This window comes from Ochlerotatus camptorhynchus, unplaced genomic scaffold (assembly GCF_037179485.1).
Source record: "Ochlerotatus camptorhynchus isolate MF236.1 unplaced genomic scaffold, CSIRO-AGI_Acam_v1.1 ptg000136l, whole genome shotgun sequence".
Lineage (NCBI taxonomy): Eukaryota > Metazoa > Arthropoda > Insecta > Diptera > Culicidae > Ochlerotatus > Ochlerotatus camptorhynchus.
The window spans coordinates 1,657,460-1,676,630 of NW_027040626.1; the positions used below are offsets into that span (position 1 = coordinate 1,657,460).

At 39.2% G+C, this 19,171-nt stretch overlaps 1 protein-coding gene across 1 annotated transcript; it reads left to right on the top strand.

Moving 5' to 3' along the window:
- Positions 1 to 6,089: 6,089 nt before the first annotated feature.
- On the top strand, positions 6,090 to 18,719 carry prt (portabella). Its single transcript, XM_065220902.1, has 3 exons — positions 6,090 to 6,425; positions 17,108 to 18,196; positions 18,253 to 18,719. Exons 1-3 carry the CDS (start codon positions 6,323 to 6,325, stop codon positions 18,543 to 18,545), a joined length of 1,485 nt encoding a protein of 494 aa, XP_065076974.1. The 5' UTR covers positions 6,090 to 6,322; the 3' UTR covers positions 18,546 to 18,719.
- The last annotated feature ends 452 nt before the right edge of the window (positions 18,720 to 19,171 follow it).

Genomic DNA, 19,171 nt, shown 5'->3' on the forward strand with positions numbered 1-19,171 from the left:
GAAAACCTTCAAATCTACAACTACTATTAACTGGCTGTTTTATTTCGCCAGGTTCATCGACCAATTCAATGGATCGATTAATCAATGAAACACTGTCTACAAAATAATCATTAAATTTAGATGCAATTACTTGTTCTGACTGTTCTAATGTGCCATTAAAAGTTATGGACCAAGGTTACGCTTAGTTTCGCTAATTGTTTTTTTTTATCTAGTTCGTTTATTTGCAAGGTTCAATCACGTTAGCTTTACGGAGCCGAAAATTAATTGTTCTTTGTTTGTAACAAAATTCACTTAATTCTATGTCTAGTAGCAGTTGGGCCGAATACTCGCGGCTTACCCGAGGTAAGAGGGGTAAGTTTTCCGAAGGATAGGAAAAGGGGAGGAGCTTGGGGGTAGGGTTTCGTTGTCTCATAAGAGCGATGTCACCGGTATGAACGATGGTGTCGTTCTAGATTCGTCTGGAGTTCGACCGGCTATGGTGACCAGTAGACTGATGCAAAATTTGACTTTTTCGCTCCACAGTGCTTAAATGGTTTCAAATCGGGTCCTGATTAGCCTCCCAAAGTTACAACTCATTTGGTTAGAAACAGACTTCCACAAGCCATTTGAAGTTTACATGTAAATTACAATGGGAAATCTCAACTTTTTGTTCATTGCCTTCTAGTCTTTTTCCATATTGAGCTGCGAAACAGTTTGATAGCCATTCTTATAGAAAATTTTTTCAGCTACAACTTTGCTCAAGATCGTTTCTATGTAAAACGAGACAGGAAAAAGTTATTAATTATTTAAGAGATTGGTAAACTTATGACATGATCAAGCAGCTGCTCTCTAGACAACACTGTATTTTGCAGTGTGACATAGTAGCCATGATTTTTGTGTCCTATTCAACGCCCCAGAAACACCAATGCAATATTGCCTGCTGAGCAGTTGATTGAGCATGATCATAAGACATCAGCGCATTGAACCATTGATAACTTTCGATCCTTGCATTTAATCAAAAAGTGATCTTGAGCAAAGTTGTAGCTGGGAAAATTTCCTATAAGTAAAATTGAAAGCTTTTGAAGCAGACCGATATCGTGAATTATTAGATAGACATGAACAAAAATCTTGGTTTTACCATAGTATTTCCCATACAAACTTCAAATAGTTTGTGCCATCTCAGTTTCTCACCAAATGGGTTCAAATTTTGAAAGGTTAGTCAGGATCCGATTTGAAATCGTTTTAGTATTGTGGACCGAAAATTTCAAATTTTGCATCAGTCTAGTGACCAGTGGGCGACGATGAGACTCATCAAGACAGGGGACAAGACAAACAAAAACTAATAAGGAGATACAAAAGACAAATGAATAAAATTCTTATACTAGACATTTGCAGAAACACATAAATCGACTGCATTTAGCAGAGATCGCGGGTACCAAACACGTCTCTGATAGGGATATAGTTGTTGTATGTTGTATGTTGTATGGTTGTCTTCCGTGGGCCTCGAGGGTATTCAAAAGTCGCTCTCTGGCGGCGTTATTATCCGTACATTGCCAAACTGCGTGATCGATGTCATCGTAACCGTTTCCACACCGACAGATGTTGCTGTCCAAGAGGTTTATTCTGTTGAGATGCGCATCTAGCGAGAAGTGGTTGGACATAAGTCTACTGATCATGCGAATGAAGTCACGACTTAAGCCTAAGCCTTTAAAACACGGTCTTGAAGAAACATTGGGAATAATTGAATTTAACCACCGTCCAAGATTTCCAATGTCCCAATCGGTTTGCCAACTCAAAAGGCTACTCTGACGCACTAAATGAAAAAAAAAATATCGTGTGAAATTTGCCTGTCATAAAATTCGCCTTCCTGTGCGCCCACTAGACTGATGCAAAATTTGAAATTTTCGCTCTTCAGTGTTCAAACGGTTTCAAATCGGGTCCTTATTAGCCTGCAAAAGTTTAAACTCATTTGATAAGAAACTGACTTGGCACAAACCATTTGAAGTTTATATAAGGAAAAACAAAACTGTCATTGTCTTCTATCCTTTTTACATATTGTACTGTTAACAAATTTTTTTGCTATTCTTATGGGAATTTTTATCAGCTACAACTTTGCTGAGAATCGTTTTTCAGCTAAACGTCAAAACAAATTGTTATTAAAATTATTAATTATTATTATTATTATTATTAAAATTATTCAAAATATCGATTGATAAAATTATGGTAAGACATTCAAAGTGTTTTTATGTTACTTCATACGCGAAGTTAGCGTTTTCAGAGTTGGTTGGAAATGGTAACATGAAGCTTTAGTGTGATAATTTATTAGCTAGAGAATGATCTTTAGAAGAGGGTAGGTGGATAGTTCCGTTAGAGTACGGCAGTATGAAAATTGAATAGAAGTTGAAAATGAGCGAAGGGCCATTAATGCGACAGTTTTTGAAGTTAGACGCACATCTTTTGCCTTACCCGTACGATGTACGCGGAGACTTGAAGTATGCCATACGTATGACCAAATAGCCTCAATTGAACTATCCGAGAAGCTTAAGTAATGGACTGCGGGCACGTTGGAAATCATCTCCAATGCGAAGTTGATTGCTGCCAGCTCAGCAACATAAACGGAACAAGGTTACTGAAGTTTGCGGAAGGCGCTAGAGTTTTCATTGAAGACACCGAAGCCAGTGGATCCATTGAGACGTGACCCCGCAAGTAACATTTTATGTTTTATGAAGTAATAAAAAACTACTATAAAACAACATTCATAAAACCCTTGTCAAGGCTACTTTGCCATTGATGCATCTACCAAAACCTCATTAAGACTAGACTCTGTCTAGTTGGTCTATCCTGGAGAAGGTTCTGAAGGGTATATTTTCGAAGCTCTTCAAGATTGAATTACTGCAAAAAGGTTGTATGACGAACGTATTGAGAATCATTTGAAACCCGTATTTAAGCTACAATAAAAGTTATTTGGCAACAATAAAAACCTTTTTCAGGCCATTTTGCCTAGCCGCTTGCTGAATCCACTAGAAAAATCTTCAATCAGGATAGAAAGTCCTTAACTATTTTTTTTAAACAAGGCAGTTTTTGACTTTCTTGCCAAGGTTTTTAAAACAGCAAAAAGCTGAATTACTAAGCTGGAATGTTTTACACTTTGAAATGCTATATTTAAACTAATTGGATTGTTCATTGCCGTTATAAAACCATCATAAATCAGAGTGGATGCTAAATGGTTACTGGATTGTTACTTGGGGCTGCACTGCTTTCTGATTTAAAATAAATGCATTTTCACCCTTCGAAAACATTGACAGCGTTTTTCACAGTTCGACATCATTGATAGTTTCACCCGTTTGAAATGTTGATGCCGAATTTTCGCTCTTGGATTTGAACTTGTTGGCTCTCTTGGGACTGGTAGTACAGCGGGTAAAAAGTGTATGAGAAAATACTGTTTTAATGGAATTGTAGCATGTTTAACAATAATAGCCGGGAAAAACAGAACGAAAAAAATCCGGACTGATTTTTTAAGGTTGTCGTTCAGTTTTTGTTTACCTGAATATGCATAGCAGGCGAATTATTTACACTTTTCTCAATTTCTTTATAGTGATTTCTTTTACTTTCTACCAGAGAAACAGCGCTGAATGGCCTGACGATATGATTAATTGTCTTACTTCCCTCTGGCCACTACTAAATTTTCACGGATAGCTTTGGCTCTTTGGAGGCGATTCGTTTAATGAGACCGATGAAGCACTCCTCGTATGTCCTGTTTGAAATATGGTGTAAATCGAGTGCTTTATCGATTTGCTCCTATTTAATCACCTTAGTTTGGGTCCCATATCCTTGTTCTAATCCGGGTAATGTGAAAGCTGACTCGCTGACTGATGTGGGCACTTTGGAAGGCGATACTTATGAGCCTCAAATCACCTTTAACGAATTTGTCTCCATTGCTCGGCAGCAAGTCCTCATCAACTGGCATTAAAAATGGAATGATGGTGATTTGGAAAGATAGTGACATTCTATTCTCCCACAGGTTTCGAGAAACCAATTGTTCAAATGGTTAAACATGAGCCGCGACTTTATACGCGTTATGGCAAAGCTCATGTCCAATCTCTGTTCGTTAGACTCGCATTTCTATCGACAGGGGCTCTAAGGCAGCAATTTGTGCGCATGTGGCGAAGTTTATCACGATATCGAGCATGTTGTATGCTCATGTACCTTACACCTTGTTGCCAGATCTGAGTTATCCGTCTCCCTCAGAGGCTGAGGAAAACAAGCCGCGTTACCCGGTAGAGATGTTTTGGTGAGTTGGGATCTCATTTTTTTTTAATTTAATTTACCTAGAGGAAATGTCGGCTTCGGCAATACCTTAACCTGTTATCGTCAGGGGGTAAACAACATTCTAGAACACTCAAATTTGGCCAAAAGATGCTCTGAAACGCAATGTATGCCACATGTCAAAATTGAGCTCTCAAGGACGTTGTGTACCCCCTGACGATAATAGGTTAAGGTATTGCCGAAGACAACCTTTCCCCTACGTGTTTCTAAAGCGGATTAATTTGTGTTCCTTCAAAATGAAGCGTCAGCCCCCCAAACGGTATTCCACCATTGATTGTTCTTCTTTGGTGTTTCTTTACAGTTTTGCCATCAATCGTCCACCCGCTTAGTTCGAGATCTTTAGCACTTGTCACCGCACAGTGCATCTACAACCCTTGAGTTCTTAGACCTTAGCTCTTTCTTCACCTGTTTACCAATTGTTACCCCCCTAGCCACAAGCAAGCCGCGTGTAATCACCCCGTTAATATGCATGATGTGTCGTTCAGATTAACGGGGGATACCATTAAACAGTCATTTATTCGTGGTAATTGGCACGTGCGTGCAGCTACACCGCAAAAATGAAAACAAAATTAGTAGAGTATGCACCAATAGCTTATTCACAACTTCGGATCTTTACGTTACTGAAGGTTCTTCAATTCATGTAGATACATTGTCTTTCTCTGACCACTAACGTGAAAATAATTCAATTTTATATCATATTACTACTCAACATTTAACACTTATTTAAAATCTACTATTTGAACTTCCTGCTTAGGAAAATATTACCTTGAAAAATTCTTTTATGACGTCGCTCATTTGGTCCACCGGGAAATTCGCACATGTGTCATTCACTTGGTAGAGCTCCGCTTTGATGATGGATTGTTTGGAAAACACCAGAAATAAGGCAAATAACTTGGTAAACATTGTGAACTGACTCTTGAGCTTGAGCAAACAGACGCAAGTATTTATAGGTTGCGTTACACACCACGCGCCGTCGCATGTAATGAACCACACTAATTTACCTGTCAATCATGTTTTCGGGGAAAACTGATTAAGCTCCGAGATAGGGTGGTATCTGATTTTACTTTTCTAACTAGACTCGATTGGTGCAGGAGGTAACCACGCACCAATCGGGTAACAAATTACTGCCATTGTATCATAGATTACTGGGACGTTAGTTGCCTACTTAAGCTCTGTAAAGCACAATCAATGTCCATAAAATACCCCTTTTGCACTCTTGCACTGGTGTCCTTTCATTAAAAAAGGGTTCCGATTCTCGTGAACCTGCAAAGCATATTGATGCCATAGTTTCGGAAAAATCTCCACTGCTCTATTATCATCTCATCACACCATTCACACCACGTGTTGGTTGCGTTCGGATCGGTGACAGTCAACCCACAGTTAGCACCGGCTGTAACTAGGGACGTATCCAATGGAGACCCGAGTGTCGCTCACATCATCGGTTGCACGGCTGATGTAATCGACTCAAAATCGGAATAGCGTAGGTTACTCATAATTTTCCTCGTTTTTCATTAAAAATCTGCTCGAATATAAGGAAAACCGACGAAAATGTTACTCAGTCTAGGATAATTCTAATACAATTTTCCTCATATTCGAAAAGTTTACTCAGTCTATGCGTAACCTACGCTTTTGCGAATTTTAGTGATGGAAACTCAAATTTGAGTTGGTTTAATCGGCCGTGTAGGATCGGGGAGAAAACTCTTCGGATCGGGTCAAAGGGAGCGGGTGAAAATTGCCACCAAACAGACACTTGTTGATTGCGCATCGAAGCAGTCGTTCGAATCCTTTATTGTGCGGCAGTGTGTCAAGGCAAACCGAACCGATTACAGGATAAGGCGCCGAACTGTGATTTGATTGATTAAAAATTAATTTGCTGTCTAGGTTGAGTGTCAATGGTGGTGGTGATAATGCAGTGTGAAAGTTACTCATGCTAATATGATTAACGATTTGGAAAATTAGTGAATATTAGAGTAACTGCCTGCTAGCCTGAGGAAATTCACGGCTCGCTTGTTACAATATGTTTTCCTTCATCGGGGAAGATCGGCGACATAGCCGTGCTTTCATTGCTTTCATCGTTTATATCACTTTGTTTCTGGATAATATGCTTCTAACGGTAATTGGTGAGTATAAAATTGGTGTGTCAGGTGAATTAGTAGTTTAGTTTTCGAAAATGTTTTAGCTTTTTTATTATTATTATACTTACTTTAACACTCTTGGGTCATTCGTGGTTTCTCCGGGGATGATATTTGACCTCGTAACTTTGGTATGAGAGGTATGGATGTTAACCATTACTCCTCCCTCCATGTTTTACTTAGTTTGCACATGTTACCTTCTGGAGAAAGTCTCAACATCATCGTATCAGTTAAAAATCCAGGAAAAATAGTTGGTTGGAAATGCTATCTAACATGAAGCTTTAGTGTGATAATTTATTAGCAAGAGGATAGTCTGAAGAGTGTAGGTTGGTAGTTCCGCTAAAGTACGGCAGTATGAAAAATGAATAGGTGTTGAAAATGAGCGAAGGGCCATTAATGCGACAGTACTACACTTCTCTAACAACTAGTACAATGTAAGAGGAGACTTGAAGTATTTTTTTTTTCAAATCTACAGGCTAAAAAGTGCACTTTAACGAACATGTGCCTTAGTGTGTTCTAGATGTCCACAGATATTAACTCGTATTCGCCCAGCATCCTGAAAATAAGACAACCAAATGCCCATCGTCCTATTAAAAGGAGAGTATCTCTACCCTTCTCCTGTCATTTAACATTTAACATATTTCAACATTGAAATGCTTTATTCTATAAAAGCTATTTGTAATCAGTTTTAATAAATAACTTATATTGCTATAACTTTGGGTCTAGTAGTCCAAAACATTGTAAAAATTTAATATGTTTTTGCAATGACATTGGTCAACAAACCTGTTGTTGTTGGCTGTTCAATATTGTGTCTTATGTAATGGGACAAATCATTTGACCGTTTTCTCTTGCTACTCTAATTTTCCAAATCTGGTTGAAAAAGTGAAAGGTATATGAGGGAATTTTTGATCTTATGATATTATTAACTAATTTTTTGTTTTTTTTGCTACTTAGTCCCTTCTAACTTAACGCCGACCATATGATCTTGCATAGTAAAATTATATTTGTATTTTCACTGGTCTGAGTAAAAGTATTCTGAGTGATTTTTTTTAGCGCGGCACTCTAATTTGATGCAAATGCGCAATAATTTGTTTAATTTTCCACCAAATGGGCTGAAAGCTTCAGAGGCTTCCAAAAAATGTATTTTAGAAGATTTCCGCATAAGGAATTGTTGAAGGACACATAATTCCAGAGATATTCCGGTATTATTTGGGGTGCTAACATGCTAACGGTATCCCAACTACCGTAAGGTGGTCATCCGCTGCTGACGTAGTCTTCCTTTACCTTCCTTTAGCATCCTTTCGACAAGCAATTTCGTCTTCCTAGGAGCATGAGTAGTGATCTTCCGGTGATTCCAGTATATCTCTGGAACCATGTGTTGGGCCTGTTTGAATCTATACTAGAAGATATTTCTGGAACCATCTAAAAACTTCACCCCATTTCAAAAGCCACATGTGAAAAGGGCACACAAGTCTTCTGTGAACAAACCCTTGCAGTCCCTTCTCTCGTTACCCGACAACATCACATATGATGGGACCGCGAGAGTCAAGGCATGCGAAACAGCGCACGGCGATGGCGCCCTGAGAGAGCGCATTGAGATGTTTCAATGAAACAGTCGCATGTGACTGAATGCGTCGCGTTGAGAGAGCAATGCGATGAGACAAAAAAACATTGAAACGCTCGAATTTGTTGAGAGCGTGTATCTTGTCGCGCGCATCGTTCTGGTCAAGGAATCAAAAATATCGCCAAATGACAAAATGACAAGCGATCAACGAACCGAATAATAACGCTATGTCAGAAGTGCAAAGCAATAATGATATAATCTTCTTCGTTCTTTTTCATGACAAGCAGCCCGTGCGACACAACTCACTCGGGGCGGTAGAAGGAAACGAGCAAATTGTTGGTAAACTGCTTCACGAAGTAGAGCCGAAGATGATACACGTGCGTTAATGGGAATTTTTTGTTATGTCTTTTCTCGATTCATCCTGTCATCATCCGTGTTTATTGCAACAAAGCAGGCAAGCAATATATCATTATCCTTTTACCACTCTGATCGAGCTATGTTATAGAGCGAGTTTGTCATGGTAGTCGTAGCAACCGTTTTGTCTGTATCGTTGGTTGCTTTATGTGTTTGGATTCGCTGGGTCTCTCTTTCGTAAGGGAGAACAGCCCATAATGCACCCCTGGGGTAAAATGCCCACTTATAGAAAAACAGCGATAACTTTTCCTCAGATGCATTTTCCGGGTAACGGTTTGTGATTGTTTTCAACTGGAGGTTTAACAAATAATTCTTGATCATAAAATCATGTATTGACCTACTGATTCCTTAAAAAAATTGCATTTTGTGCAAAACAGGACACAGTTGTTACAATCATCGACTGTAAATTAAGCTTTTATCATCATGTTTCACAAAAAAAAAAAAAAATTAAAAAATTTACGTTTCGTATATTTTTTAGATATTTTACTTGATGAATCACAGTTTAACATTCTATTGGCAAATCAAAGTTGGCACTCGTGGAGAATAGAAGAACTATGAAAGTGATGATGGTTTCAAATTTTTCCACGGGGAAGTATACGAGTGCAATCTTAAAATGCTTTTATTTTGAAAATGGAGCATTTTATTTAAATCTGGTTACTGCTACAGTGGTAGAAAAGCGGAAGTCTATGTTTACACCTAAAAATCTGAAAAGAAATTATGTTTTCTGTATTATATGTCTATTGAGTAGTCCTGAAGTTTTCTACTAACGTAGCACTAACCAGATTTAAATAAAATGCTCCATTCACAAAATAAAAGCATTTTAAGATTGCACTCGTATACTTCCCCGTGGAAAATTTTGAAACCATCATCACTTTCATAGTTCTTCTATTCTCCACGAGAGCCAACTTTGATTTGCCAATTGAGATTTTGAGACCTTATTTCTGATGTAACATAAAGAAATAATCATTTGAAATACCGCATCCCTTTGCATTATCTACTTGCAGGGGTTATGGTTTGTTTACCATGGAGTGCATTTTACCCCAATGTTGTGGTGCGTTTTGGCCATTGTTGTCGTGCGTCTTGTCCCAATGTTGTGGTGCATATTGCATCATGAATCAGGCGTTTTGCCCCGCTATCATTTTGGAAGCAATTTAAAAAATACCTTGAAAGTCATGGAAAATCATCCTTTTGTAGTTCTAAATCACTCGATCTTTGTAGAAAACATGGTAATGAACCAAACGCCATTACTTTCTTCTTGATTTTAGCTTCCATTCGCCAGCCATTGACGATTTTGCTTAAAGGGTGCGTTTTGCACCATCCTACCCTACAATTATTGTAGCACACCATGGATTTGAGAGTCATGCGACGCTCCGTCTCACAGCTCGCTGTCGCATTTGTGTACGTGTGAGATTTCCGGAAGCCTGGATGTTCTATTAGTGATCAGGATCACAAGCGTGTCGTGAAAGTGTTTAAGAGGAATCCCAATGCTTCGGTCAGTGATGTGGCCAAAACGTTTAATCTGTCCAAGTCTTTCGTTCAGAGAGCCAAGAACCGGGAAGGACTGTATACGTACAAAGTGCAGAAGGCTCCAAATCGAAAAAGTTAAAAATTTTAACCGTCGCGTAAAATCTCCCTTCGTTTAATTTTGAGCTATAGGGTAGAGCGCTACTTCGTCGTAATCGCCCATTTCCGTTATATCGATCAGAAAAGATCAATATTATCAATGATCTCAACGTGCACAAATCAATAATAGGTATGTGCCGATGCGTTAGTTCATTAGCTACAACATAAACCCTGTTAGAGCGCATTGTATGAATATTTACGCTCATTGTTCTCAAAACAAAAGAAGCGCTCCTAGCGAATCCCTTTTTTCTACGTTTATCCGTAGGACGAAGAAAATCTAATGGCGTTTCAATGCGTTTGGACGGAATTGAAACTCGTAGGACGAATTTAGAATCAAGAAGCAGTATTAGATTTTAAGCAATATCTCAATAATTTGTGACTCTTTATTAAATCCAATGGTACGTATGGAAAGGTGATTAAATTTAGAAGTCATATTTGACAGAAATATTCTTCTTTTTGTTTAAACGCGTTCAGAAAAGAGACATAAAGCGTGGGTTGTGCTTAGTACGACGGAAATTAGATCAAAAACCCTACTTAATCAGTGAAATCGTTTACAAGCTTGCATATAATATTGCTAATTTATACGATAAATGCGCCTAAATTTACACGAAACATCGTGTAAATTTACGCCAAATCTAGCGTTAATTTTATGTGCGCTATATCTCGCAGAAATCTACATGAAAAGTTCGGATTTTTTTCTGTGCAGAACCGGATTCTGGAACCCCATTGCGGCCATATGTCATCGGATACATATAAAACTGATTTCATCAATTAGGGGAAATGTCTCTAATGGTGTCCTATGGATGTAAGATTGGGCCCATCGCTAAAAATCTGCTATTTATCAATTTTATCTAGATGAACGCGTTATTGGGACGTTACTAATGGATATGTTTGGTTGCTATTGAAAATTTAGTCGATTGCTGAATTTATGTATGGGCCCAAATGAGGGACACTAAGGCCGACATTACCTGCATTTCCTCTATATATTGTCAGTATAATATTATTCAAGGTGCCTCGACGTTTTATCAACCTAAAAACCAGATTCCGGGACTTCTGAATCCGATGTCAATACGATTTTATGCCGACAGAAACATTTAAAATTGACACATTTTCATAGATTTTCTTATCTTTTGTATTTTAAGTAAATTCCGAAACATTATACCTGAAAGTAATCCCAAAAGATATTTATAATATTTTGTTTCGAAGACACTAGACACAAAAACATGCTTTTGAGACGTTTTAAAACTTTCTGAGATTCCTTAGGTCATCCTTTGGAACAAAAGTCTTCTTGTTAGGAGAAGTAATCTGGCGTCCGTGTAATTGAGACACGGTGTGAAGTGTAGTGCCTATCAAATACCACCCCACAACCCCACCCCCCCCCCCCCCCCTTGTGGGAATTGAAATGGAAAGCCTGCCTCCGTTCAGGTAATTAAATTACATCACTCTGTCGGAAATTTCCCTGACTGAATCAACATTTGCAGGACATCTTGTATATGATAACGGTCTCACACAGCAGCTCGGAAGTCAAGATGGCTTCCTAGTTCAATTGCAAAAGAAGGTTCGTCGTCTTCAAAAGCCATTGGCCTAAATTGTCAAGTAGGTTCCCTTCTCGGTTCGATAAATCTGGCCATGTCACGGTCAGTCGATTTGGGCCAACGAAGGAAGACGCCTGCCAGCCAAACGAGCCAGTAACGCTTGCTGTGCCATAGGGTAGAGTACTACTTCGTCGTAATCGCCCATTTCCGTTCTATCGATCAAAAAAGACCAATAATATCAATGACTTCACCGTGCACAAATCAAAAATAGGTTTATTCCGATGCGTTAATTCATTAGCTACAACATAAATCCTGTTAGAGCGCATTGTATGAATATTTACGCTCATCGTTCTCAAAACAAAAGAAGCGCTCCTAGCGAATCCCCTTTTTCTACGTTTGTCCGTAGGACGAAGAAAATCTAATGGCGTTTCAATGCGTTTGGACGGAATTGAAACTCGTAAAACGAATTTAGAATCAAGAAGCAGTGTTAGATTTTAGACAATATCTCAACAATTTGTGACTCTTTATCAAATCCAACGGTACGTATGGAAAGGTGAATACATTTAGAAGTCATCTTTGACAGAAATATTCCATTTTTAGTTAAAACTCGTTCAGAAAAGAGAGGTAAAGTGCGCGTTGTGCTTAGTAGGACGGAAATTAGATCAAAACCCCTATGTGGCTGATGAAAGAACCGCCATTCTTCCATTACATCAACAAACCACTGATTGCAGTCCGCGCGCCAAGTTTCCGGCCACACGTTAGTGCATCCGTGTGGGCCAACGCCGGAGTCACAATGCCATAGGAGCTTAAAGAATGTGAAATTTTTTAGTATTTCATACTTTGTATCGCGTGGCCGATCTTCAGAGAAAGATCGATCTTGACTGATCGAGCTTATATTTGGCGCTTGAATCGATCCACTGATTGAATGGGTACCAATGAATCGATCTTTGGTAGATCGGTCTTATATTTTTTATATTTTAATTGACCTTTCTGATGTTTATAATTCGTACACTTGCGCAATCCCATTTTCAAGTGCTTAGTTTGCTATTCTCACTTTCGTTCTCGCCAAAAATGTTGGTTTGTTATTTTAGACTTTAAGCTTGTTTACGTTGGTACAAGTTGGTTGGTGAGTTCGAGCGTTTTGACATGCCACCACAAATTTGATGTTTTCAAGCATGCATTGATTTTAATCAGCAGCCGTTGATCGTGGAATCACCTGCCAACAGTATCAAAACACCATCGAACAGGATTGGCTTGTCCCTAAGATCTTGTAATGTCCGTTCTTAAGCTTCTAATATTTTTTTTATGAACCATGGTACATTCGTTCCAAATAATTATCTTGCATTGTTGCAAGACTTTCGCCATTGCACATGTTTTGGAGATGTTGTATGTTGGAGTTTCGTTGATTTGCATGTTCAACGGCAACTTAAGCACAGAGTACGCTGTTCGACCACCATCTAATAAAGTAGCAGCAATGCCAGACGATGCAAGTGCCAATGCAATTTGATTCTGCGACCGAAAAGATGCCAAAAGCAACGAAATCAAAAAGGTCTTTCCAGTACCTCCAGGCGCGTCCAAAAAGTATATTCACTCTCTCGGAAATTTCCCTGACTGAACGGTGGCTCGGAAGTCAAGATGGCAAGGTTCGTCGTCCTCAAAAGCCGCTGGCCTAAATCGTCCAGTAGGATCCCTTCTCGGTTCGACCAATGTGGCCATGTCACGGTCAGCCGATTTGCGCCAACGAAGGAAGACGTCATTCTCCCATTACTATAACAAACCACTGATTGCAGTCCGCGTCGCAAGTTTCCAGCCACACGTTAGTGCAGGAGCAGCCGTGTGGGCCACGACGTGGTCGCGACGCCATAGGAGATTGAAAAATGTGTTTTTTTTAGTGTTTTCACTTTGTATCGCGTGGGCGATCTTTAGAGAAAGATCGATCTTGAAGGATCGAGCTTATAATTGACTCTTGAATCGATCCACTGATTAAATCGGTACCAAAGAGTCGATCTTTGGTAGATCGATCCTATGGTTTTTTATTTTAATTGACCTTTCTGACGTTTATAACTCGTACACTTGCGCAATCCCATTTTCAAGTGCTTAGTTTGCTATTGGCGTTGACGGCACCGTCGAAAAATTTGCTCTTCCAACAGATATAGACAGTTTCTTAAGGGAATTTCCGGTGGAGTGAAAGGATAGTACCAACAATCAATACGAAACTAACGATTTGAAATTGGCTTACTACTTGACTAGCCTATTGGTCGCAAGCAAATCGATTAACGTACCCCATTCTAGTCAAAAATCTAGTACTACACAATTTTTGTTTTGATTCGCTATGAAAGTTTGACAGATAAAATGAGGGGTTATTGGATTTTCCTATGTTTCGAGGGGTGAATCGATTAGCTTGGGACCGAAGATAGTACCAGAGCTGAGCCAAAAAGTTGAGCACGTTTCTTCGGAACCTACTAGTCTTACAGTTACCTATATGATAGTACAAAGTCCGCCATGTTTCAAGCACAGTCTGACGTTTGCTTACGGATTTTCTCATAGGAGTAAAGAGCTACAGAGTCACCGTCAACGCCAATTCTCACTTTCGTTCTAGCCAAAAATGTTGGTTTGTTATTGTTATCCTCACTTTCGGACTATACGCTGCCGGCGCCGGTGGTGTAGTGGTAAGCGTGACTGCTTTCTAACACCCCAATGGGTCTGGGTTCAATCCCAGCCGAGGTCGGTGGGATTTTTCTGAGGCATAAAAATCTCTGGTCACGTCTTCCTTCGGAAGGGAACGGCTTGGTCCCGGTCCATGTGTGTTGAATGGGTGCGATATCCTACGCAGGTGTGGAAGCTGCCTTCCTGCACATTCGATTGCCGTCAATGGATGGCAATCGATGTCCGTCGGTGATTGGCACTAAAGAGCCTGAATTTATAAAGAGACGACATCTTATCCATTTGACTGGTCTTCTGCTCGATTGGAATGACTTTTCGTATGACTTTGACAGATAGTCGATTGTTCCAATTTTGACATGTCGTCTCTTTATAAATTCAGGCTCTTTAATTGGCACTAGATTGCGGAACAGAGACCGACGTTTAATAAAGAAAAGAAGAAGAAGAAGAAGGACTATACGCTTGTTTACGTTGGTACCCCAAGACATTCTTTCCTTTATTATATTAAATTAAATATTGTCGTGACGGTAAGGAGCAATGAGCACAGGAGGGAGGTAGCGAAAACCTTCAAATGTTGCTGTAATCATAAATATCGGAAACGCAAATAGTGACGCCATTGTAGGAAGCGATTCTGATGTTGACGTTATGTTCGTAAAATTTAACACGTAGTCTGGGGTGAGAGTAAATCGGTTTTTCGTTGTTAATATAATTACAAAATATACACCTACTTTTTTTGAAGATCGAAGAGATCGAAAGCAGAGATCAATTTGTTTCGATCTTTTCGTGGACAAAGAATCGATCCGAAAAATCGGAAATCGGGATGAAAAAGATCGATCTTCCAAAGATCGATCCAAGACCACACAATCCGATAATCGCGTCCCTTGATCTCCCGGTAGTAAGCCGACCCAGTTCGAAGAGTCTTTTGCTACTGCTGAGTTGTCGGGTTAACTTTTGGGCAAGAGCTAGTTACATTCTACAGAGCATAAAATCGAGATAAGAAATAATAATAGTTTTCATAATCAGTGTTGGCAAAATCATCAATCAATTGATTTTTTTCAGCTCCATACGCTCTCAATATCACGCGTGATATTGGAACAACATATCATGCTTGATATTGATTTTACAAGCTCCTTTGATATTGCGAGACTATTCCAAGTTGAGAGTTGACTCGACAGAAAAATGACTCCGTTGCACATCGTTTTCTTAGAAAGCGAAAGTATAGCTTGCTATCTCTTTTTACTCTTCACCGATGGTAGACACGAAGTGACTGCTACCAGCCATAATGGAAGTTTCGGCTGCGTTCGTGTGTAAAGCTAAAGTCATGAAACTCAATATCTCAATGTTGATATTTGCAGCTGGTGAGTTTTGTTAGCTTGATATTCCGAGTTGCGATATCACAGCTTGCAAAATCTACCGCAGTTTTTGGCTTGTTGATTTCTGTCTACGAAAATCAAGCTAGATCTTGTGCATTGGTAAGATTTGAGTTTTTGATATTTTCCCAACACTGTTCATAATAATGTAACTATGAGACGAAATACTCGTTTACGACAAATTCTTAAATTCCATGTTGAAAAATATCACGAAAAATATACAAAATCTCTAGTTTGATCAATTATTAAGCTTATGGAATTCAAATAAAGTTTGAGATCTCATATATCCAAAAACAAATAATAATATCCTGGAAATGCAAAAAGTTGAAAAATCTCCCAAACTCTAAAAATTCTTCAGGATCTTTGGAAGAGGTAAAAGATTTATAGACCATACTAAAATGGTGCCATACTAAATTTTTTAGGAATTTTAATGTTAGAAAAAATTGTATAATATATTTGGATTGGAAGGATAATCGTGATTCCGTGTGTAACCATTTTCTTTGATAGCCGGGAAATTGAGAGAAATTCCAAACTTGTGTTGTTCTGGGAATTGAATTGAGATATCGGACTTAAAATTGTTTTTGATACATAGACAATTTTCGTTTGAATATTTTAAAACATTGAAAAGTACTCGCTAGCAGAAGAAGTTTATTATTGACTGGAAAAGCTTTTATTCAGCTTCTAGATAAGAAGGTTCCAAACAAACATTTGTTTGTTGTGAACCTTCTTATCTAGAAGTTAGAGATGGAATTCGCAAAATTTTGCCTCTTCCTCTTCTCAGCTCGATACAATCCTTTTGGTTCCAACCTCTCGACTCTGACTCATCATGCATTTTATAAATAAAACAAACATTTTTGTTTGATTTTGGCATTTTTGAAATTTTTATTGTAAGTAATTACCGAATTAAAATAAATGAAAAATCATATGAAAGCAGTTCAAAATGTATTCTTGTTATGGATGCACATTGCTTTATTTTGAAAAAAAAAACTGTTAGATTTTGTGTAGGCCATAACCTCAAAATACGAGTATTTGTATGAAAATTGTGAATATTGATAAAGGTTTAGTGTTTGCGCAAATGGTTTATGTGTCCTTATTTATAATTTAAATTCTTTTCATCGACCCTTTTCACGAAACTTCTAACGCAAAAACATGTTATTTTATTATTTTGCTTATGTTATTTTAATATTATTATTTTTTCAAAGAGCCTCAAAATGCAACTTAAAAAAAAATCTTTCAGCTTGCCCCAATTTGATTTTTAGGAAACTGATTAAGTCTGGTGAGGGTGAGAATCATAATGTCCGAAATTCATGTCAAAGTAAATTTTCAGTTTTCTTTGCTCCAGTCCCTTTAACATATTTCTGATAGCTGCGTCGAAGTATACTATTACTGATAAATAGATTCGCAGGAAACAAGGTTGTTACGCATTTTCCATATGGGTTTCTTCATGCAGATATTTTGAAACAATAATAACATATGTTTGCTTCTTCGTTTCTTTCTTTGCAGTACCAATCCTTCCTGATTATCTGGTTCACTTCTATTCACAATCGAATACATCGTTCACCATCCCGAAAAGTGTGATCTACAAGCACTTCGACCTGCACTACGTCCCGCAGCTGATTGGAGCGACCACCGGCAATGTATCGCCGAAGAACTTCACCACCTCGGAGCAGCACGTTTCGTTCGAGTCCGAGAACGGATCGATTGGAATTCTTCTGGCTGTGAAAGCCCTGGTCCAGCTAATCTGTAATCCCATTGTAGGAAATGTATCCACTAAGCTTGGCTACAGCATACCGATATCGTTCGGTACTTTAAATCTGCTGCTAGCGTCCGTGATCTTCGCTTTTGGACAGTCCTACGCATCCCTGTTTGTGGCAAGAGCCATCCACGGGGTAGGATCTGCTTGTGTTTGCGTTTGTGGGATGAGTTTGGTGGCCCAGCTCTATACGGAACCAGACAAACGTTCGAAAATTATGGGAACCATCTTGGGAAGCATTGCCGTTGGAGTTCTGATTGGATATCCCTTTGGAGGGATAGCTTACGATATTGTTGGAAAGGCCGCACCCTTTCAAATTCTCACAGTGCTGTGCTTTGTGGTCTTATTGGTACAATGTTTCTGTTTAGATTTTTCGTTCCGCCATCAATCTTCATCGGTGGTAGCGGATGAGGGTCACTCTAAATGGATTCCTCTCCTAACGGACAGACTGATTCTCGTAGTGATCGGTGCCATCTGGATTTCAACATCGGCCATGTCCATTCTGGAACCCTGTTTGCCTCTGTGGATGATAAGTGTGCTTCACCCGAAGAAATGGCAACTTGGAACGGTATTCATTCCGGATTCCATCGGATATTGGATTGGAACTAATTTCTTCGGAGGGATCGCCTACCGATTTGGACAGATAAAGATTGCTATACTAGCACTAACTTTGGTTGGTGTTTCCTGCGTTGTGATCCCATCGGCAACGTCTGTTTTTGCATTACTACTGCCGCATTTTGGTCTTGGATTAGGAATCGGCATACTGGATGCTGCTTTAGTCCCTCTGCTAGCGACTATGGTTGACAGCCAATGTGGAAGTGACAACGAAAGTGACATATGTAAGCTAATGTGAATCATCGAGTATGCTCGACTTAATTATATCTGATTATTACAGGTGAAACATCTCCAAACTATGGAGCGGTGTACGCCATCCAGCAGATTGCAGTAAGCTTGGCATACTCGCTGGCACCAATTCTAGGAGGCGAACTGGTTCCGTTGATTGGTTTTCCATGGTTGATGCGAGCCATGGGGCTGCTAAATCTCTTGTATGGCCCACTCCTGGTGTATTCGGGTATTCGAGAGAGTGTTCGATGCATGCTGGAGAAACGTTCGGCAATGCCTCTGACGTCGGTGGAATTTGCCCACACGGATGGAAGCTACAGACGGTTCTACAACGCTGTGGAATAAGATTCAATCGTCAATGAAGTGTGAATGATGGAGTTTCTTATCGCAACGAAGCCATGCGTGATCAACCGGTTGGACATAAAATGTTGCTACTCGATGTCATATGTTACTGGATGTTGTGGCGAAGAAATACTTGCGGCAGGTTAATGTAATAAAAGAATGTTCGGGTTTGACAAAATAAAGGACGATTGAGTTTGGCAAAGACATTCGCAGGAAGAACTATTTCACAATTAGGTTTCATTTTTTATCTTCTTTTTATTGTTTTGTTTTTGGATTAGAATGGTAGTACTTCAAGGCGTCTCTGAGATGGTCAGCAAAAATGATAACATAATTGAATAAAATGAATTATTGAGGCTGTATGAATTCAATGATCTAAGCAAATTTAGGAGAATTTGGTGGTCTAGTATCACCGTTTTTTTCCTTGATTTGTTTTCTGTTGATCTTGTTTTCCGTACTGGGTACCAATTCAACCGACACCAGGGAGTCAGCTCCCACAACTGGACCCTACCTATCGACCCATTAACTCAGATCAGAGTGCCGCGTGATCAGAGATTTTAAGTCTCAGAGGACGGCGCTGACTGGGATTGCACCCAGACTTTTGGAGTGAGAGGCAATCACGCTTACCACTA